The sequence below is a fragment of the Protomyctophum parallelum genome (genome assembly GCF_964188405.1).
Source record: "Protomyctophum parallelum genome assembly, chromosome: 4".
Taxonomy (NCBI): domain Eukaryota; kingdom Metazoa; phylum Chordata; class Actinopteri; order Myctophiformes; family Myctophidae; genus Protomyctophum; species Protomyctophum parallelum.
In genome coordinates this window covers 905,985-929,351 of record NC_139700.1, presented here as the reverse complement: position 1 = coordinate 929,351, position 23,367 = coordinate 905,985, and the positions used below count along the sequence as shown (strand labels likewise).

General features: G+C 44.5%; 1 protein-coding gene across 1 annotated transcript in view; it reads left to right on the top strand.

Annotated features, from left to right (window-relative positions):
* The window catches only part of best1 (bestrophin 1), a gene marked incomplete at both ends in the record, with an annotated part of 44,662 nt that extends 38,933 nt beyond the window's left edge, over positions 1 to 5,729 (top strand). The window contains 3 exons of the mRNA XM_083764069.1: positions 2,775 to 3,137; positions 4,685 to 5,212; positions 5,468 to 5,729. Of these exons, the coding sequence (XP_083620195.1) occupies positions 2,775 to 3,137; positions 4,685 to 5,212; positions 5,468 to 5,729 (1,153 nt within the window). The remainder of the gene's footprint in view (positions 1 to 2,774; positions 3,138 to 4,684; positions 5,213 to 5,467) is intronic.
* Between the last annotated feature and the right edge of the window lie 17,638 nt (positions 5,730 to 23,367).

The window sequence follows — 23,367 nt, the reverse complement described above, 5'->3', positions numbered from 1 at the left end:
GTCATTCGCAGCAATTGGAAACGCAGCAGAGGGGACCTTTATCAATGTGTTCCATTCATAAACTATAGCCTACACAGTGAAATCTATGGTGATAAAATTACACTCATAACGTGCATGTGTCGTGCCGTCTGGGACCCCCCCCCCCCCCCCCCCCTCTCTCTCTCTCTCTCTCTCTACGCACGCAGCCGCCACACACTGTTCTTTTGGGCATGGAGGCACAGCGCTGCATGAGCGCACTGATATAACTCCCCAGTCCCACACAGTGACAGCACTCCATGTTTACGGCACGCACAGACAGACAGACAGAATATTATGTAGGCTATAATACACTGCAGTGTTTTTATGTGTTTTCTTAAGCAATTGATTAATGTACACGTCCTCATTTCGATCAGGGCTTCAGTCTCCTTATTCGACCACGTCTATCCACAGTAACGGGACATCTTTGCGCTGCGTAAAATATGCCTTAACCGTCTCCAACTGTGTTCAGCTCCTCACCCGCCACATTATGTGCTTCATTTCCTTTATTTACTGCGGATTGCATTCACACCTGCACCGAATCGTAGTCAAGTGCGATTCGAAGCGAAGCGAGACCCACGTTTTTGGGCGGAGTAAAATGCGGTTATTTGCTGCGCATTAGGATTCGAATGAGCCTTCACACCTGCCAAACGAAGCGCACTTTCTGACAATGCGCAGCAGGATTCGTTTTAATCGCAGCAAAGCTCTCTGGTATGAATGCGACCTAAGCTTTCACTTAGAAACTCCATTCAAACGTGGACATGTTCAGCTTACTGTGGAATCATGCGGAATCTCTTGGGTATTTGAAATGTGTTTCCGATATACAGTGTTGTACCGGAACGTGTTCAATGAACGATAGTTCACGAACACGTTCCTATTTCGGCTGAACGTGAACTGAACGTACTGTATTTCTGCCTGATGAACGTCACTGTGAACGCGTTCATTTCTGACGTGTGTGAACGTCACTTTCTCACGTTCAACTTCGTTCAAAAGTGAGTGACACACACACACACCCTAACGAGGAGGTAAAGTAAACTTGTTTATAATGTGCCAAGAAAAATAGATTCCAATTACTTTTCGGTGCGCACTCGCCATGAATCCAAGCAGAGGTCCTCACATATAGGTAAAACACCGCCACCACCGCCGCCACAGTCGCAATGGCCCGTAGCGCAAAAAGTTGATATCTAACTTGTGCTATAATCAGCCAAATCTCGACCGATTGGTATAATTCCAAATAGTATACACTCAATGAAATTTATATTTTCCATTTGTCATGGGCGTATAAGTCATAGAGCCAGAGAAAGGAGAGATATGGTAGGCAGGCCCGGAGTGGAACTCCAAATCAGGCCTGACAGGCCACACCGCAAGCGCGCACAGTGCGCGTGCGCCAACATTTTGGGGGCCCTTGGGGGACATTTTGGGGGCCTTTACAAATGTACCATCTGATGTTATTTATATTATTAACTTCTTCCCTCCATTAACAGTGTTTATAAACTTTTTATAAAGGGCAGTGCGCTGCACTGTGCTGCAGCAATTATTCTTCTGCTACAGCCAGGCCACTAGGAATACCGGTAGTCCCAGTCCTCCCGACGGCCAAACCAGGCCTGATGGTAGGGTATAAGCACTAAGCCCTGTTAGCCATGCAGCCTATATGTTTCATGAGCTGTGGTGGCTTGTTATGCCTGCAGTCTCTCAATTAGGGATTTTCCCAGTGGTTAATTTCACTGATGTGTACAACCTTTATTCAAATAGTTGCAAATGTATTCATTAAAACAATGAGCATGTATTTTTGATCTATAAGGCCAAACCTCATTTGAAAGAATATATTCAGAGTATTTGACAGCCTTTTAAAATCTATATAATATTAGAATTTTACACAGCTGTGCTACCAGTCTGTTTGAACGAACCTGGGTCAAATCAATTAAGCAGCAGTAACTGCCTATAAGCTCCCCTATTCTCAATATTAAATAAAAAAGACAAACAACTTTGCCTGCTATGTTTATCATACCTTTTTAATTTTGCACTAAAAAACATGCTCGGCAGGAACTGTAACCAAATAATGGCTGTGGCAATAATTTAGAAAAAGAAAACAAAAATAATAACTAAAATAGTTCATTTTTTGGAACCATGAACTTTAGTTCAAAATGTTGAATTAGGAACTATGAACTGAACTAGTTCCTTTTTAAATTTCTGAACTGTGAACTGAACTATAGTTCATAAAAAAGTGAACTATCCCAACACTGCCGATATATCTTACTATTAAACTTATAATGGGAGTCAATGGAGGATTTTTTTTATACGTCACAACTTCTTCATACATACTTTCACCTGGAGACTCCATTCACACATTAATGCTTTAACCCATTCAGGGCGGGAACCCCTTTTGGTGATTTAAGCATTATGTTATACTTTAGCTATTGAATAATAGCAGGTCTGTAAGCTCAGTGCCGCGCTACGAGCTTGTAGACCTGTTTTTATTTTAATATCGTGAAAATGTGGCACAGATCTTATATATTCTATCAGAGCGGACGTTTTAACTCAAATCTTTGCTTCTGGGGGCGTCTCTGGAACAACATAATTTCAGAGGGGGGTCGGCGGCCAATTACATATATTTTTGGGAGTCCTTGACATGAAAATGTTTGAGCACCACTGACATAGAAACATAGGTTTTTCAGAAACCTGTCAGGATTTAGAGTAAAATGGTTTTGTAGAATGGTCCTCAGGTCTAAATAGATAACACCATTGTGTCCACCATGCAGTGTCCCCAAGGAAGAGATGGAATTCCAGAGCAACCAGCTGGAGCAGATCAAGGAGAACGAGGAGGCCAGCTACGCCACCACACCACTGCTAGGAGGCCTGGGTCGTCTCCTGAGTGGGGTCGGGGTGTCTCCCAGTTTCCCTCGTGCCTCGCGGGTCTCGCTGCTGCGCCGGCGGCCCGCTGCGCCCTCCAGCCGCTTCCTGTATCTGCACCCTGAGGCGATGCGCGCGGCGGCGCCGCCGCCACCCGGACAGGTCCCACAGCACCACCTACAGGCCGCCGGGGGAGGAGGAGGAGGGAGCGAAGCCGACCCGGACTTTGCCTTCTCCTCCATGCCCATGTACGACAGACCCGGCTTCTACAGGTCTGTCTGTCTGTCTTTCTGTCTGTCTGTCTGTCTGTCTGTCTGTCTGTCTGTCTGTCTGTCTGTCTGTCTGTCTGTCTGTCTGTCTGTCTGTCTGTCTGTCTGTATGTCTGTCTGTCTGTCTGTCTGTATGTCTGTATGTCTGTGTGTAACCAGACTTTCACGTCAACAGCTTGACACGAAAGTCCAGCCATCTCTTCCTGTTGTTTTTTTTTTAAATATTTTACAGAACACTTTATCGCCATATCACAATCGTACAATATCCAAAATCACAGACAATATCCAGTCCTGACTTTCCGATCACGTGATCATATCGGGACAACTCTAATGTATAGGGCCTACAGTATATCCAGGGTTGGGAAGTAACGGATTACATGTAATCCGGGTTACATGAGGATTACATTCTCCCCTTCCCCTCATTAACAAGTTATAAATTATTATAACACCAAACGGAATGGATTGGAGTTGAGCGCAGCGCGCACCTCTCTGACTCTGTGTAAAATCCTCACAGTGGAGGCTGCTGCTGCGTCAGGGCGGTGTTGCCAATTTGCGAGAGAAATAAGCAACCAGGTCTATGAAAAAAAGCCCAAAAGAAGCGACTATAAAAGGCCACACGAGCACTTCAAAGCTATATATATCGTCCATTAAACAATGTGCATATTTATATATGTTGGCTATTTGAAAATAGACGATCTACAAGCTCACAACCGTTCTACCATTATTTACAAGCAACTTCAGAAAAATAAGCCCAATGTGGCTTATAATAATCAGACCAGGCAACACTGCAGAGATACTAGATAGGAGAGCATATTTATGATATATTGGATTGGGGATAAATAATGGGTAGCGCAGTCTTCTCTTTTAGGTCAAATACAATTAGGCTTTTTATTTAAAGAGTAGCCTACGGGGTATAAATATAATTGTATAGGGCTGAGTTCTTTGTAGACTATATAAATGAGTCTTTACTGTCTAGTCAATGTATAGCCTTAGGGAATATAGGATGTGCCTGTAATTTTATTTAGTTGATCTAGCCTATGTATAGCCTTAGGGAATATAGGCTGTGCCTGTAATCAAATTCTTAACAATTAAATGACCTTAACCATATTTCTGTTGTCCTTATCTTAATTTCATAGGCTCAACATTCTTGTCTATCAATGGTAAAACTTGTATTATCTAATTAAATTGAGTTTTACTTAAAAGTAATCAAAAGTAACTGAAAGTAACTTGTAATTACTTTTTAAATGGAGTAATCGGGATTACGTTACTGACTTCCTTTTTAAAAGTAACCCTCCCAATGGCCTCTCTGCATACTGTACTATTTTAAAACAGGGTAATATGATGAGCTTCCAGGACCTGAAAGACAAATTTAATTTGCAGAATTGGGACCTTTTTAGGTACCTACAAATCAGAGACTTTATAAATAGAAAACTATTAAGAAGAGAAGATACAACAGGAGTAGAGATCATTAAGATTTTCCAAAATGCATATGCAGACTCTACTCCCAACACTGAGTATATCAGTAAACGTCTTGCCTCAATGTCTTCCAGCTGCCCCCAGACGCCCATCCACTGCGTGCCGCCCACTCTGCCGCCCACTCTGCCGCGCCACCGCCCCGCCAGGCAGCCGCTGCCCCGCCAGGGGGGCGGCGACTGGGACCCCCCCGGACCCCCACTGCCCGCCCCGGATTACCACCACAACATGCCCCCTCCCCCGTGCTCCGCGTTCCCGTGGCTGAGCGGGTCGGAAGGCGAGGCCTTCTCCTTCTCCTTTCCCGAGCCAGCGGTCACGGAGCTCTGCCCTGTCGGGTCCCTGCTGTCGCGACCGGGGCCCGGGGGGGGCAACGGCCTGCTGTCCCGCCGGCCCCCCGGAGGCCCACCGCGCCTCACCCTGGACCCCGTGCCGTCGGCCGTTGGCCCCCTCGGACCGCAGAGCGCCCGGGGGCTGCCGTGCGGAGCGGCGGAGACAAATTTCTCCTTCAGCATTCCCTCTCGTAATACGGCGATGGCAGCTCCGAGCAACCCCGGCCATACCAGTAATCCCAGTAACACCACAAGCACCAGCAGCATCAACACAGTGTAAATAAGATAAGAGAAACCCAACAGCTGTGCTGTTTGTGTGTGAAACAAGCTTCTAAATGTATCTGAAACACTTTATCTTCCTGCCTTGATTTCCTAACCCCCCTCCCCCTCTCTTCTTTCCTTTCCTTGTTTTCTTGGAAAAATGACATGATGGCAACTATCCACAAAAACAAATTTCACCCAATTATTTTTACTTGTAAAGCTGTGATGCGACACTAATGCTGATTCTGATTCTGTTGTGGTCTCCGGCAGCTCGGTGGCCGCTCTCTGCAACAGCAACTCCATCGGCAACTCCATCGGCAACTCCATCGGCAACGGCGCAGAACGAGCAACAAGCAACGGTGTCAACAACACGAACACAGGGCCGTCGTCGCCGCTAGCGGCCAATCTGCAGCAGCAACACTCCCCCAACGATTCTGGAATCTCACTGGCTGAGGGGGACCTGCTGGGCGTAGCTCTTTTGGGGGACAATGGGAACATCACGCGATCTGACGGAGGACGGCAGCAGGACTGAACATGATGTTTCTGTTTTACCCAGACCTTTACATCTAGTGTTCAGCAGACCTGGGGTCTGGGCGGCTCCGCTTGGTAGCCTGGTTTCCAGTCTGATTCGCTGCGTTCCGTGATTTGTCTTGTGACTCTGCCACTCAGTCTGGCCAGCCTCCTGTCTCACTCGTTATTTCACAACGTCACCGGTTATGTTACATCGGCCAGTGCCACTCTGTCCATGCTCTTCTCACTGTTAAAAACAAGTTAACTGCCACCGTGTTGAGGGTAGTTAATGTGCCAGCCGGAATTGGTCATTTTCAGTCACTTTCACTGCTGTTTTCCCCCCACTCGCAGACCCTCTAACCTTGTATTATTTATTATCATTTTTATTTATTTTTATTTTTTGAAATCCACAAATTGCAGCAAAGCACTCCATTCCCATTTAAATGCATTGGCAGAATCCGCCCTCATAGATAGTGTGAAGTTGCCCGAACGGCCAAGGCTCCAAGAACAGTCAGAAATGTTCGTTAAGGGCTTTTATTTTACCCAAACTCCTCCACCAACCTCCAGACAGTTTTCTTCAGTGCAATTCACATACACAAACTAAATACTGGCCAACTAAATACTGGCCAACAAAACAAATACTTAGGCAAACACAATTGAACAAGACCAAATAGGATGAGAACTCTCTTCAGGTTAAACCTTGGTCACACAAGGCCCTGTAGCTCTCCCTCAGGACTGTTACCCGTGTTAAAGCCCACAACCAACTAACCCACTTGTCCCTGCAGCCTCCCTTAAATAGGGGTGGATCCTACCACAGGACACAGAGCAATTAGCAACCTTTCTTCTCAATAAATAGTAAATACTGCCATAAATAATCCCTTGTATAAAAGTAACCTAAACATACTAAAGATGTGTTACCATTAAACAAATATAAATAAGCATGAACACTCAATGACAAATACTAGCATAAGAAGTAACCCCCCCCCCCCCTGCATAGCACTTGGCCCCTTCCTAAATCAAGGGCAACCTGCCACCAGCAGTGCAGGAGAGACAATTAGCAAACAATCAGTGAACACACAGTTTTCACAAGTTTAAAACATTAGTCCTTGCATGTTATAGAAAGCAGTTTCAAGTGTCTTTGTATATAGGGCACGGGTTGCCCCGTGACAGATAGAATAAAATAACCCATACTCAAAGGTAGAATACATTGCCATTCTCTGTTCATTCAGCCTGCAATCTTCAAACAAACTGTTATGTTTGATAAAATACAACATTATGATGTGACATTTAAAGTATGATAACAGAGAACATTATTACAACAATTACAATTGTCAGGCCTTTTTTTTCTTCTTTTTGTTATTTCGGAGCAACTTACAGTAAGCAAAAGCAACACATAGTAATACATCAAATACATAGAAATAGTCATCTAGGATCACAAGTAAACTAAGGACCTAACATCCGTCTAAGAGTAGAATATTATGTACAATGATACAGTACTATAGAGTGCTATGTCTACATAAAATGCTATCTAAATTAAATGAGTTGAGCCTTTGCATACGCTTGGAAGGTGCTAATTAACATAATTATGATGTGGTAGCCTATGTCTCCTACTCCGGGACATCCTGAACACTAACAGAATCACATGCTGTATGTAAACTTTATAATAATCTACTGAATATGTACTTACCAATAAACGTATTGAAACATTTTGTGGAAGGTGTGGTCTGTAAGCTAAAATACCTCTTTAACGGAATCATCGACAATCTGAGGGAACAGATCTGTGCACGTGTCCCTGGGGTTAAACTAGGCAGTTACCCCCTCCATATTACCCCCTCCTACCCGGGGGGGAAAGAGGGTTGACCTTGCTTTTGAAATGACCTCAAAGGTTGTCCACCAGAAATAATATCTATGACCCCGTAGGATCACAACCTATATGGACGACCCGGTCAATTTTTTGCTGTAAATCCAATATGGCCGCCCCAATATTAGCCCCTATTAGTTATAATGGGGGGTGAATAGGGCATAGGAAGTTTAATAGGAATTTTAAACTGAGGGATATTTCCACGAAACTTCACAGGTTGATCAATGATATAAATACGAACTTTTTTTGTATTGCAAGTTTCCATGAAATCCGATATGGCCGCCACAATATGGCCGCCATGATATTAGCACTTAGGTTTGGCTCTAACTTCTGAACCAGATGAGCTAGAAATGCAAACTTGATGTCTAGTTCATGGTTTCTGACCATGAGAGACTCTTCTTATTAGTGGGTGTGTCTGGACCCTTATTGTGCATATTTACAAGATGCTGGCTACCCGACATTGTGCTTTACCATGATTTATACCATGATTGTTGACTGTTTTGGCAAACACAAGCAATATTAATCCATTGGCTAAGATGTATGGCCCAGAAGGGACATATATCCTTGAGCTTGCATAATTTATTGTCAATATGGCTGCAAACGTGAAAAAGAAAAGAGAGTTGTAGGAAAGATTTCAAATAAAATCCACTTGCAAACAACTTCAGCTTTAAGGCAATCAAAATTCACAAAGAATCAATGCGAATAACAGGACATAAAGTGCAGTCTGTGGATGGGAGTGAAGAGGTTCCCTATACAGTCTTCATATTCACCTTTGTTGTGCTGCTCTGCCTGGTTCTAAGGCCAGGTGGATATAATTTATGAGAAGTAGAGGAGTAATGATGGATGCAAACAGGCTGCATGTAAAACATTGCTATTCACAAATTGCTACTGCGCTAGAAGAAAACATTACAGAAGCACTGCACGAGATCAACATCCTCATCAACAGACTCCATGAAGCCCACAAACAACATCTTGATGATAAGGCTTGCAGCCAGAAGAAGCAGCACCAACAAGCCAAGCTTTTGCTTGGCGTGTTGCACTGACGAGAATGACATCCTAGCATGCTGGGCAGAGCACTTCAGTGAACTCTTAAACAGATATTCCTCAATTTCCGAAGAGGCAATTGCCACGATAGCCCATACCCCAGCTGCCAATCAAAGCTGAACTGGCTGACCCCCCCACCAGTGCCGGGACATTGAAAGCACTCCAACAGACCACTTCTGGAAAGGCACCAGGAGGTGATGGGTTGCCCGCAGACATCTGCAAGAATGCAGGCATGGCACTAGTAGAAAAGCTAACGTCCCTGTACCAAGTAATCTGGAAGATGGGTGATCTCCCTCAAGACTTCAAGGACGTATCCATAGTGCATGTTAACAAGTGCAAAGGGGACAGGGCATCCTGCGATAACCATCGCGGTATAGCCCTCCTGAACATCGCCGGAAAGATCTTAGTGAGAATCATCCTCAACCGGCTCATCATCCATGTAGCTGAGAATGTTGTCCCTAGATCTCAATGTGGTTTCCTCACAGGTACCTGTGACATGATCTTTGCCATTCGCCAGCGGCAAGAGAAGTGCAGAGAGCAGAACAAGGCAGAGAGCAGAACAAGGGTCTCTATATGGTGTTTGTCGACCTCACCAAGGCCTTTGACACACTTTGCTTGTTGTGTATACACGCCGGTCCACACAGCACACGGTCAGACACAGACAGAGTCACACTGCCTGCCAGCTGCTCAACTACAGTTTTCAGTTTTCTTCCGCCGTCTATCACCAAAATTCTTTCTCCAACTTTCTACTTTGTTGTTCTCGTTCTCTCTCTGTCTCTCTATCGCTCTCTTTTGTAATTTGAAATGAACCAACCGACTATGCGCAGATTTCTGGTTGCTAAAGCTAAACCTACCACTAGCAGCGAAGCTGCGGCTGGCAGTGCTACGGGATTAGCAGCAGCTCCAGCCATTCGGGACTCGGGAGAGTGTACACTTTACAGCAGAGACAGAATCACAACCCCTCGTCGGGTGGTACTGCTCCTCGACTCGCCACAAACTCTAACCCCCGGCCCCAAGCCCAACCTAGTACCAGTAGTTCTTCTAGTTGCAAGCACCTGCCCCCGTTGTTCCCAGCCCAGCAGTGGCCGTTGCGGATGATGTAAACATAGGCTTGAACAATATTAGTCCATAGGCTTGAACACGATCAGGTCGATTTTGAAGGTGCGTTTTACCAGGTCATGATACATAAATTGGCCTCGCTCTGCGCACATTCGTATTATGAAAGGCATATCGGCCCGTGTTGAACGCACTCGGCCCGTGTTGAACGCACACACATTATGGAATACCGCGTCCCTGAATATTTTAGCATTGTGGGAGTGTCCATATGTTAATTATTTTCGCTTTGCGCAATTGCTATTAAGCCCCTTGACCTAAAGACACTCAGCGCATAACGTTTAGACGTGGGTCTGACCACCTCATAAACGCAAAGAGCAATGTTTGATTTCACACGAGCGCGCAGTTGGTACACAAATGCACGTGCATGGGAAGTTTGGGAACACATGAACACACACGCTACTCCACGTCCTGACGTCAGTCAATCACGGTCACAGTATAAATACCACCACTCTCACATGTCCAGCCTGTGAGAGAACAATGGAGTATATAATCGGCAGAGAGATTGAGAGACGCCGCCGCCGTCGAGAGAGAGTCTACAGACAACGAAGGAATTATTTAGGATTGACAGGTATAAGGCCATAGCCTTCTTCTTCTTTTTTCTTGGTAAATCCAACTTCATGAAGGCTGTGTGTGCGCACGTGTGTGTGTGTGTGTGTGTGTGTGTGTGTGTGTGTGTGTGTGTGTGTGTATATATATATATATATATATATATATATATATATATATAATAAAAATAATAATAGGCCTATATTGTTATCATCTCACAGAGACGCAATGCAGAGCTGAGCTGCGCCTCTCCCGTCAGGCAGTAACCAACATCTGCCATTTGGTCAGCAACGACATCGAGCCCGGTGCCACCAGTCCCTTTGCTTTGCCAGTTGCTGTTAAAGTCAGTGTTGCACTATATTTCTATGCTGGTGGTTCATTCCAAAGTCACCTCAGCTCACTTGGAGGAATGTCACAACCTTCCGTAAGTCTGGCTATACATGCGGTCACTAAAAGCCTCCTCCGACACGCCCGTGAGTTCATCACGTTTCCCACAACACCTGAAAGCCAACATAGGGTGAAACAGGAATTCCTGGACAAGTATGGGTTCCCTGGAGTTCTGGGTGCCATAGATTGCACGCACATCCAGATTCGGGCTCCGGATGTGAACAGTGTAGCCTATGTGAACCGTAAGGGAACCCATTCCATCAATGTCCAGGTAGTTTGCGATGCACTTCAAAACATCACAAGTGTATGTGCAAAATTTCCTGGATCAAGCCATGACACCTTCATCATGGATAACTCTGTCATACCTACAATCTTCGGGAGGGACCCCCCTCCTGACGGGTGGTTGTTAGGCGACAATGGTTATCCTCAAAAAACCTGGCTGATGGTGCCATATCAGGGGCCAACAACGGTGCGTGAGTTTTCTTTTAATAGAAAACACTCACGGGCACGTGTGGTAATCGAGCGAACATTTGGCGTGCTCAAAAAGCGATTCGGCTGCTTGGACAGGACAGGTGGGGTCTTGCAATACACCCCTCAGAAAGTAGCATCGTTCTTTGCCGTATGCTGTGTGTTGCACAACATTTGCGTGCGTCATAGACTGGTGCTAGAAGGCTTTGATGAGGAGAGGTGGTTGGAACATTACCGGAGAGAGCAAGCTGATCTGCATGTACCAGCTCCAAATGACGGGGTTGAGAATATAGTGCAGCGGGCAAACGCAAAGGCAGCGAGGGACCAGGTGGCAGATGATCTGTTGCGACGCGGTCGCCGTTAGTTGCCTGGTAAGCAAACTACAAACTTATTATTAATAATTATTTTTCTTAGCCTATCGTAATTTTGATTTATTTCAGACGGGAGACGCCAGCTCACAGTATGTAGCCTCCACATACTGGCACGCATTCCGTGCGTATATGGCCCTTTAGGCCTACACTCATTCCTGCAGAGCAGAGGAGCTGATCGAGGAACTTCATTTCAGGTCTTTATTGCACTTTTTATTCACTCATTTTGTAATTTTTCGTTTTTATATTTGGCAACATTTTTTTGGAATAGATTAAAAGTGATTTCGGGAATAAGAGTGACATTTAAGTTTGGAAACACTTTGTAGTTTGAAGTAGGCCTACTGTGGACATTTGCTGAAATCATGCACACTTTTTTCGTACAATCAAGGCCCTCGCCGGGAAACAGCTCCGAGACCCTTCTCTCGATTTGCAATTGCAATTGCAACTCACATGCGGAGGTGTGTTTATTCTGAAATAATAAATGCACAGAAAGCTGTTCCATTTTGCCAGACTATTAACGTCTCCCTTGTCTTCCTGTCTGCAGTTGAACTTAAACCATGACCTGTTCTTTCCTTGAACACATTTGAACTTGAGTTTCACTCGCACAGAAAACGGGTAAGCTTGTATTTAGAAATATTTATTTGAAATAATAATGACAGCTTTAGCTGTAAACGTATAAAAATACATAATTTAAATAATATCAACATGAAAAAAGAAAAGGGTGCTCGTGCATGAGGTCAACATTCATCATTTTTTCCGCCTCGGCCCACGCAGGCGTGGACCTCGGCCACGGGAAGGACCAGGAGTCGGAGAATAACGGCGACGGGCCGCTCTGGTGTTGCTGCTGGGGGAAGAGCGAGGTTCCGGTGGTGCTGGTGGTGGTGCAGATGGTGGAGCTGGAGGTGCGGGAGGAGGTGGAGGGGCTTGGGCCGTCGGAGGAGGGTGCCTTAACGATGCCGCATGAGCGAGCCGCTCCCACGTTACAGCGCAGCGCTCCATGGCATCAGCGCTGCGCACGAGCGCTTCGGTGGCCCGCTCATGTGAGGCAGCGAGCCGTCCCAGGGTGTTCTCAATCATTTTGAACCCCGCCTGCTGCATGTCCAGGAACTGGAGATCCTGGTCCCTGGACAGAGCTCGACGGGGTCCCCGCCTGTGACGACTCGCTGCCTCGGTCGTAGGCACACTCCCCGACGGTCCTTCCCCCGGATCCACCTCCTCCTCCTCTCGCTCTTCCCCCGCTTCTGGCTCAGACTCCGACCCGCCAACCTCCTCCTCCTCCTGGTCGGATACAGCAGCTACGTTGGAGGCGGCCGAGGAGCCATCTGTGGAATTAATATTGAATAATGAAATTAGCTGCATTGTTTGACTGCATTCGTTGCAATACATTTAAGTTTGGAGATTTGTGTGATGGTGTCTCATTCCTTTCCAATGGGTAAATGTTGTTAGCTATAGGCTATGCATAGGATCCACATGTGATTTCTCATTGTGAGATTGGCCATTATTATACTATTTATTAGCCATGCTATGTTACCGAGATGTGTATTCTCCCACATTACACCACCTGGTGTATAGGCCATGCAAATTAAAACTGAAGGCAGCGAAATCCAACGAAAAAATAAGGAATTGGGAGAAGATAACCACACGAAGAAAAAAACACATCTTCTGAAATCCAATTGTTAAAAAACCCCGAAAGAAACTGATGCCTTCCACTCTTTTTGGACTTATAGCCAATAACCCGTTTGATATTATTTAATTTCAAAATATATCTATAGCCACCGTATATAGGCCTACGTGTAGAATTTACTACACGTGAATTTAGACAGGTAGTTGGCTGCAAGCTTGTTGAAGCTGACAAACATTGCAGTCCATGTGGTTATTGTCTTGACCAATTATTTTTTATTTTTTATTGCGTGGCATGCATGCGCCTATACACTCGGCCATCATAAACCAGGTGGTGTTAATTTGGGAGAATGCTCTCCACGGTTCCACCCCAAATAATAAGTGGAATTGGAAGGAAATGTAATTACCAGATACCCCGCCGACCTCAACCCCACCGAACCCCTCTATGCTTTCCCTAGATAGGGTAGAGGCGGCGAGGTCCTCCGCTGGTGTGAGGACCTCCAACGTAGCTGTTCCTCCTCCCGTGGCCGACTGCTGCCGTCGGTTTGCGGCGACCTTTGGATTGAATAATCTATTGTCAATTTCAATATAAGGCAATAGGCCATGGAGAGCCACCTCTATTAATCCCCAAGCCATTCTGGTCAATGTCAATATTCAACTCAAGTACTCAACATACCTTCTGTTTGCTCGTCCTCCGGAGATCAGCAAACCTTTTTTTTATTTGTGCCACACTGCGGGTGACTCCGGAGGACGAACAGACGGCCGCCTGCACCTCAGCCCACGCCTGCTTTATGAGGTCGAGGCGGGGAGGAAAGGCAGGAGACCCGTAAATGGCCTCCTGACGTTGTTTGACCTCATGCACGAGCACGCGAACTTCTTCGGCGGAGAATCGAAGAGCCCTCCGCCGGTTTGGGATATGATGGATATCTTCCATGTCCGCCATCATAATAGCATTGCACAGACCGCAGGTGATCAGCTGACTTTTAAAGGGAATGGCATAATTGGCTGGAAGGAGAAAACGCCCTAAACACACCCATGACTAATTCAAGGCCGTTTTGCGCACTCCACGGGGTGTCAAAAGCGCTTCTTAACATGCCCAAAATTGCAATATGACATACTACACGCCCCCAGATCATAATACTGTAATTAGATTAGTAATATTATTGGAACTCCTTAATCGACCCCGATTAGTCCATAGACTTGGACCAGGATTTTCACTAGTGAGGGACATTCAAGGTGGCAAATGCTATCATGTTTTTTTTAAAAGGTCCTAGATAATATTTCAACATGATAGCAGTTCCCAAGTGGTAGCTTAGTTGCAGTTATCAGCCTTCAAAGACACCAACTATAGATTCACAGAATGAAAAGAACTGTGTTTATATATAAAGCATACACATACAGAGGGAAAAATGAAGAATTATCTGTCTTTCACTCACTTTAACCAATGAACATCATCATAATCATCACTGTCATATCAATATCAATTCTTCAGTATTCGTACACACTTGCAGGCCATAAGTTCCAGCACAGCCATTTGGGGCTGGCATGGGGGGGTCAGATCAACATATGGAATAAATTCTGTACTGTCCATATATGGAGCGTGTCTTGAGTGGACAGGGTTTCATTAGGTCAGATCAACATAATGGAATGTCAGAACGGGTCAGCTCCATATATGGAGATCTAAGGGTGGCAGCGGGGGCAGTGTCTTGAGTCTACAGGGTTTGGTGAGGTCTGGCCATATATGGAGCATATCTTGAGTATATAGGCCGGTTTGATGAGGTCAGATCAACATATGGAATGTCAGAATGGGTCGGCTCCATATGTGGAGGTCTAATGGTGGGTGGGGGCAGTGTATTTAATATACAGGGTTTGATGAGGGCCCAGGAAAAAAGAAATGCAGGGCACAAGCCAGTGTCCTATTTGTGCCTATCCCAAGCCCGGGTTAATGCAGAGGGTAGTGTACATAGATGGAGATAATAATAATAAACTTTATTTGTATAGCACTTTTCATACATAAATGCAGCTCAAAGTGCTTCACAGGGCAGGGCACAAAAATAAAATACAATAAAACACAAGTAGTTAAAATGATAGAACAATGGCAGAGAACATATTGAATATAAGAACATAAAATAAATAAAAACAAATAAAAACACCACATGCAGCAAATCAGTCAGGGCAGGGTAGGAACGTGCATAGTAAAACTCAACTAAAAGCAAGGGTGAAGAGGTGAGTCTTGAGTTGAGATTTAAAAATGTCTACAGAGGGTGCGTGTCTGAGCTCGAATGGAAGTTTATTCCAGGCTGTTGGGCTATAGAAGCAAAAAGCTGCCTCACCATACTTTTCTGTGCACATTCTATTAGGCACTTCAAGTAAGCCAGCATTGGAGGACCTGAGGGGGCGGCTAGGGACATATCTAGGTAGGCAGTCACGGAGGTACGGAGGTGCGAGACCATTGAGAGCTTTATAGACAAGTAACAGAATTTTAAAATCAATCCTAAAAACAACCAGAAGCCAGTGCAGTGATGCCAAAACTGGCGTAATATGTTCTCTCATCTTAGTTCTAGTTAAAACTCTAGCTGCTGCATTTTGGACAAGTTGTAATCTGTCAGTCGTTTTCTTAGGCAGTCCTGAAAAGAGTGCATTGCAGTAGTCAAGCCGAGAAAAAACAAAGGCGTGGATTAGCGTTTTTGCATCGTCCAAGGACAAATAGGCTCTGATTCGTGCAATATTTCTAAGGTGAAAAAAGGCAATCTTGGTAACATGATTAATGTGTGAATTAAAATTCAATTCAGAATCAATAATAACCCCCAGGTTCTTTACTGTTACTTTCTACAGTCAGGTTGCCAAGTCTGCTAATTATTGATTATTTTTGCTCGCTAGAACCGATTATGAGAACTTCTGTCTTATCCTCATTTAGCTTGAGAAAGTTCTCACTCATCCAACATTTGATGCTAGACAGACAGGTCAACAGCGGGTCTAAAGCACAGGGATCATCTGGGGCCACAGAAAGATATAGCTGGGTATCATCAGCATAGAAATGAAAATGGACTCCGTGATTGGTAATGAGTTCACCCAATGGCAGAATGTACAAGGAGAACAGCAGAGGACCAAGAATCGAGCCCTGTGGGACACCAGAACTGATGTCGTGTTTGTCTGAGTCAAACTCGGCTAGATTGACAAAGTAACTTCTGTTTGAAAGGTAGGAGGAGAACCAGGACAGGGCCGTACCAGACAGGCCTATCCAGTGCTCCAGACGCTGTATTAAAATTGAATGATCAATCGTGTCAAATGCAATCTAGAAGTAAGAGAACGGATACATGTTTCTTGTCAGCAGACACCCTAAGATCATTCATTACTTTTACAAGTGCTGTTTCTGTGCTGTGACTTTTCCTAAAGCCAGATTGGAATTTGTTGTGCACATTATTGTTCTGTAGAAATACATCCAATTGATGAAAGATGCATTTTTCTAAAACCTTGCCCAGAAAGGGTAGATTTGAAATGGGTCGATAGTTACCCAAAACAGAGGGATCAAGATTGTGTTTCTTGAGTAGGGGCCTAACTACGGCAGTCTTCAGTGAGTCTGGGAAGACGCCTGATTGTAGAGAGCTGTTTACAATTTTTAGGATATCTCCAATCACACTGTCTAAGACCTCTTTGAGAAAGGTGGTGGGAATTGTATCCAATGAACAGGAGGAAGATGTCATCTGTGATATGGTTTTGCGGAGTTCGTCTTCATCAATTGCGCAAAACGATAATAGGCTCCCCCTGGAGAGATCTACCCTGGGACCATTAGCTGCTGTTTGAAGGTTTGCGCTAGCAGCAGCACCATTCATAATATCAGCTCTAATGTTAAAGATGTTGTTATCAAAAAAGCATGCAAACTCATTACACTTAGCTTTAGAGGCCGGGAATGACTGCTTGTAGGACTGGGGGGGGTTTAAAAGTCGATCAATGGTAGAGAATAGGACTCTGGCATTTTTCTTGTTCTCGTTAATAATGCCAGAGAAATATGCCTGCCTTGCTAGACGCAGGGCTTTGTTATAGGCGACTGTTGACTTTTTAAGAATCTCTAGGTGGGTGGTGAGTTTATTTTTTCTCCAAGCTCGCTCAGCTCTACGACATTCTTGCTTCAGTGAGCGTGTATGCTCATTTAACCAGGGCGTCACTCTGGTGTTATGTTTCTTTTTTGTTTTCAAAGGAGCCACTATATCAAGAGCTCACTCTAGTTTAAGATTAAATTTTGAACCATATCATTTACTGGGGGAGTATCGGGCAGGGGGGGGGCCAGATGACGAGATAACTCGTCGGCTGCAGAAGAGCTAAAAAAACGCTTTGTTATGGTATATTCAGTGATGTTTTTCTCTAGATCAGAGACAGTCATATTAAAACACAGCAAATAGTGGTCTGATAGCTCAGGCCTTTCAATAGTCCTTTCCACAGTGATGTTCAGCCCTCTAGAAATCACCAGGTCCAGAGTGTGCCCATGTTTATGAGTAGGCCCAACAACATGCTGAGTAAAGTCGAAAGAATGTAATAGTTGTAGGAAGTCCATAGCCACGCTGTCTGAGGCATTGTCCACATGCAAATTGCCATCGCCTATAATCAGAGTTTTATCATAGTTTGTGGAACAAATAGATAAGAGCTCAGAAAATTCGGTTAAGAACAGGGCTTTACTTGATTTAGGAGGACGATAAATACTAATTAATGGCACAGAGGATTGACTCTCCAGTGTAGTGGCCTGGTACTCAAAAGATAAAAAATTGCAGAGGGCCAAAGGCTTGATTTTTAAACTGTTAGAGAAAATATTGGCCAGTCCACCTCCTTTCTTAGCCTCACGCACTTGGTGAATGAAGCTGTAGTTTGGGGGGCATGCTGCTGGTAACAGAATAGCTCCGTCGGAACCAAGCCATGTCTCTGTAAGAAAAATTATATCAAGCTTTTCTTTTATAATGATATCGTTTACTGAGGAGAGCTTGTTAGTTATTGATCTTATATTAAACAGGGCAAGGTTTAGCTGGACTGGTGGTGACTGATTAACTGTGGTTAGCTGTGACTGATTAAACATGTGGGTAGTAATCATACAGACGAGAGGTGGTGGGAGATGTTACTTGCTAGGATTATTTTTCCTTCATGGTTGGGGTGCACCAAGTCCCTGTAAAGTGATGGGTTCTTCCAAAAGCTGTCAAAGTTAGTGATATAGCCATGGCCGCAGGCTTGACAGACATTTCGTAGCCAACAGCAGATAACACGGCTGAAATTTTCTGGGCCTCGAAAGAGAGTGGGGATTAATCCTAGAAATATGACGGATTTATTCAGGTTATCAAGTGCGTCTGCCAGGGCCTCATAGTCAGTCCACATCTTAAAGGCTTGGCGCTGCTTGATATCATTTATGCCCACGTTGATCAAGACTGTGTGAGCGGAAGGGTGACGTTGGAGAATGTCTGGAATGTGGGGGATCAGATCAATAATCTTGGCACCGGAAAAAGAATAAGTAATACATTTCGGGATAGATACCCCTCGAATCACGGAATCACCTAATAGAATGTAATCAGGAGGAGGGGTAAAACAGTGGAGGTGTGTGTTATCGGGGGAGATCAATGCAGCTGATCTCGTATGGAGTGACAGGGAGTGGGACGCAGCTGGATATGATGAGTGTGGTGGTGGTGGTGGTGGGGGAGGGGGCTCTTCACTCGGAGCAGCGCTGATCACTTTACCTCGCGCTGGGTGGATAATCGATAGGGAAGCGTTTGGTTTGGGGTTACTGGGTGAACGACGACAGGGTCGTTTGCCTGCACGACCCCCGTCATGCCTGGGCTTGGGAGTCGAGGTGAGAGAGCAGGTAGAGGAGCCAGAGGAGTCCGGGAAGTTTCGCTTCGCTGGTCGGGACATCGAGTCTGTGCACTGTGCGTTCCTTGGAGTTGGAGTAGCCGTGGTCGATAGCTCCTGGAGCGGAGCGAAGGCATTGGAACACGGGAACATGTCCGCTATGCTCCAAGCCTCCGACCCCGATGGGTCATAGAGAGGGAACCTCTGATTCTTTCCCTTGACCGCCGAGGACCAGGAGTCGGCGCGGATGGGTCCCGGCATACGCCTGCCGGCACTCGCAGCACCGCACCCCGGCATAGAGGCTGCCACGGCAGACACCCGGGATACAGCGCCGGCACCCGGGGTTTCCATGGATCTCAACCGGTCCTGGAGGAGCGATTTCCGCATGAGGAGGTCTTTCACCAGGTTTGCAATGGAGCGGAGTTCATTTTTGATACCTCCTATTTCCTCCATCCTGGGAGGCATATTTGTGTGGAGTGTGGCGACAGTGCTGAGGGTCCAGTACCCAGTCACTCTAGTGGAAAAACCACGACTGGGACTATCGCCAACACAGCAACTTGAAGCGGTGCATGAGTACACTCCAGTAAAACACCAAAAGAGAAGAAAAAAAAAGAAAGTTTCTGCTCGTTCAATAGATTTAAAGGTATTATGACATGATTTATAACATAATTTTAACAACATTAAAAGTCTTGGCCATGGTCCTTCAAACGTGTCTAAAAAGTTTGAACACTCAACTCCACTCCAGTATTTCTTGACACGAGTTTTTGTGCATGTGAAAAGTTCATCCTGAGAAGCCATGGAAAAACACATTATTTTAGCCTGTAGATGTCGGTAATTCCCCCTTTCCTGTCAACCCAAGATGCGCTTCTTTGACAACGTGGTAGGAACGTCGTCAAAAATAAAAGAGTCATCTAGGCCAGTTGGTATCCAGTGTAAGTTGGTATCCACAGCCAACAACAGAGCAGATTAATTTTTCTCTAGAAGACATTATTAGTAAGTATTACAAAGAAACAAAGTCGCGGTTGACAATGAGGAAGCGGAGAAGAGAGGGTAGGCACTAGGCAGGGAGCAGAGTGGAGGGGGCGGAGGTTTAGCCGGGATCTACGTATATCCCTGCCGTCCAACCAGATGAGACATTTTTGCATAATTATTCACAAGAGTCCAGACAGCAGAGAATACACTGAATGTTCAAACTTCGTTTTTTTTTTGTGAAATTGATGTCAAGAAAAGCCAAAAAAGCCAAAAAATCTACAAAAACACTTTGAAACATTTGAAACACTCAAATGTAAACTGTTCCCGTAAACACACACAAAAATGAACGAAAAACGTGACAAACTCTGCCGGTTACAACTGCTGCTGGTCGCTGCATGTGCCACGTTCCTCACGATCGGTGAGAGTGAGAGAGAGAGAGAGAGACCACGTCTACATTTTCACACCTGAGCTATTTGTAGGCTACTATTCAGTATTCAGTCGCTACTATTTGATGAATTGAACAATGTGGACCCTGTTGTAAACAAGTGTAATGCTTAATTGGGTCGTCCACTCACAGTTGACAGTCTTTGTATTGAGTTTGTGCTTAAAATGTACTGTAAATTCTACAAACTGTTAATAAATATTTCAATCAATCAATCAATCTACCTAATGCTCACGTCACATCCGGTGTAAGCCCGCCCCATCAGCTGCTGTTTGGACGCCATCTAGTGTCCATAAGCAGACACTACATGTGTCTGAAGATGATGGATTAGTTGACAGAACATGTCTTTCCAGACAGAAAAGTGTGAAAATGTGCTGACATAATCATGGTCTACATTCATGTGACTTGATACGTAATTTTAAATACTATTAAAGCCAACAGTTCATGGTAAAATATGCTACATGTATTTTATAGGCTATATTCTGTATTTTATATTAAGATAACAGTCTTGTTTTATTTGGTTTTATTTACGATCACTGAATCAGTCAGACCATTGTGTATAGTGTATTATATAATTCTGAGAGCAATGGAGAATCCCCAATGAGACAGAAAAGTGATTTTGATGTCCACGAATAAAGAACCTGCAACTGAGCGGTTAGCACCACCTGAACTCAGAATGTGTTTACCCCATTCTGACCTGAGATCAGATTCATACGAGGTATCCACTGGACACACACTGGTCTGATTAACCCATTCTGACCTGAGATCAGATTCTAAAAATGTCAGTCGTTCTTCGATTTTTTCCAAAAATAGCAGACCTACAAGCTCATAGCGCGCCACTCGGTGGCGCGCTATGAGCTTGTAGATCTGCTATTTTTCAATAGCTAAAGCATAACATGATGCCAACACCAAAATGGGTTCCCGTTCAGAATGTGTTTAATTCAGAGGAGACATCTAACATCGGTGGGAAGTCAAAATTGGGTGAGTGTAGCAGAGTGGCTCAGAGCCTCAGCCTCAAAAGTCTAATATCTCCCCTCAATATAAATCAATATTACTTTTGATAATGCATTAGGTTTACATTATTGTAAGAGAATGATTGTGTAATGGCAGATGGCAAATAACGGTCAATAATTATTACGGTAAAGCAATAGTGATTTAATTAAAACAGGAACAGTGTTATAATAGGGTAGGGGTAACACACAATGCACTTGTTAGAAGCTTAATGGGTTGATCACATAACTGGAATTAACCCATCCTCACAGCACTGTGGGATAATATATTAACATTTTCAAGCATCCAAAGCCAATTATTAATGAATGTTGTTGATTTCACTGACCATGCATGACCCTCAGATAACTCGTTAACAAGCCTGTCAACAGAACCTGTAGCAGGTTCACACTTGAGTGTTACTTGCAAAATGTTCTATAATGTAAACCACACTTCACACCCACATTACTGACCACAGCCCACAGGTAGGTACTATATTGTATAACACTATGATACATACTGCATAGTGTTGTGTGAGTATTGTCACAATATGACACCCGTAGAGCCTATACATGTTGGTTGGTCATCTTTCTGAGATGGCTATAGCTTTGCACAAGGTAGACCAACGCATCTACATGCAGTGTAAAAACCCTTTTACAGAATGTAATCTTAAGACCTTAAGACCCCCCTTCAGGGCTTCCTCTCAAAAAGGAAGCCCAAATGTATAGATCCATGTATAATGGCATTATTGTCCCAGTATTTTCTTAATTTAATATTGTGACTCATTATCTTTCGTCTCCCTATCTGTCTATCTCTCTTTAGCTGTCAGAGTGCAGCAGTTAGCACAGGAACCGGTGGTGAAGACTTTGAGAAGATCTCAGCCATCATGAAAGTCGTACAGCTACAGTAGCTGTGTGGAGCTGTTGGAAGACAAAACTGCACCCGAATTTACAAAAACTGAAAAGAACATTCTCTTCTCCCTTAGCGGGCTACATTGCTCATAGTATTAGCAAGAACGGCAGCATTTGTAATGAATGTAAAACAGAAAAGACAGACAGCAAGTGTGCCAGTATTGCAGAGGACAGCACTTTACTGGCCCTGAAAGAGTACAAAGCAGGTGCCCTTTGCCATCCCTCCCCAGAGGTGTCAGACTTAGTCCATCCAAGTACAGCAACATATTCTAATTCTTTGTAAAGGAGCTGTTCTGCTCTATCATACCATAGAGTAAAAAAATAAAACTTTATTTCCAGATTGAGAAGAGAAACTCACTGAATGTCCATAAAATAAATACTTTTATACCAACATTAAGCCCAAAGGCCATTGGATTGTGTTTATCTCATTATGTTAACTTCATACTGGAGTGAATGGGAACCCACATTAAATATTTTGCGGGGGGTTGCAAAAGGGCCTTTCTGTGTGGGGTTTGCATGTCCTCCCGTGTCCCCTAGGGTATAGGTACCCTCACAAAATGCAGTAATCCGGGCTTTTCCGTGTGGAGTTTGCATGTTCTCCCCGTGTCCCCTAGGGTAGGTACCCTCACAAAATGCAGTAATCCGGGCCTTTCTGTGTGGAGTTTGCATGTTCTCCCCGTGTCCCCTCACACAATGCAACCTGGTCTCTAAACTAAAATGCAGTAATCCTGGTCTTTAAAGTAGTTGACCATGTGACTATGTCTGGAAATGTGCTATATAATTTATTATCATCCTGAATGGGGTGAGCCCTAAATAGGTAAACCAATAGGCCTATAGCAAAAAAAATACTTTAATGCCAATAGTATAATAACAGCAATAATAATAGTGAAATAGTAGGGGAGAGCCGCCAAGGATGTAACATTTTGCACGTTTCATTTTTTTACTCAGAGATCCGTTTATCTACACATGTAATATTTTCAGGCAACGGACCTATGTCTGCTACCATAAACCACTTCAAGTTATTTTTTTGATAAAACAGATCGGGAGTTATTAAACCGAACGTGGACGCTGTTTCAGTGTTACATTTGCTGCGCATATCGGATTAATTGTAA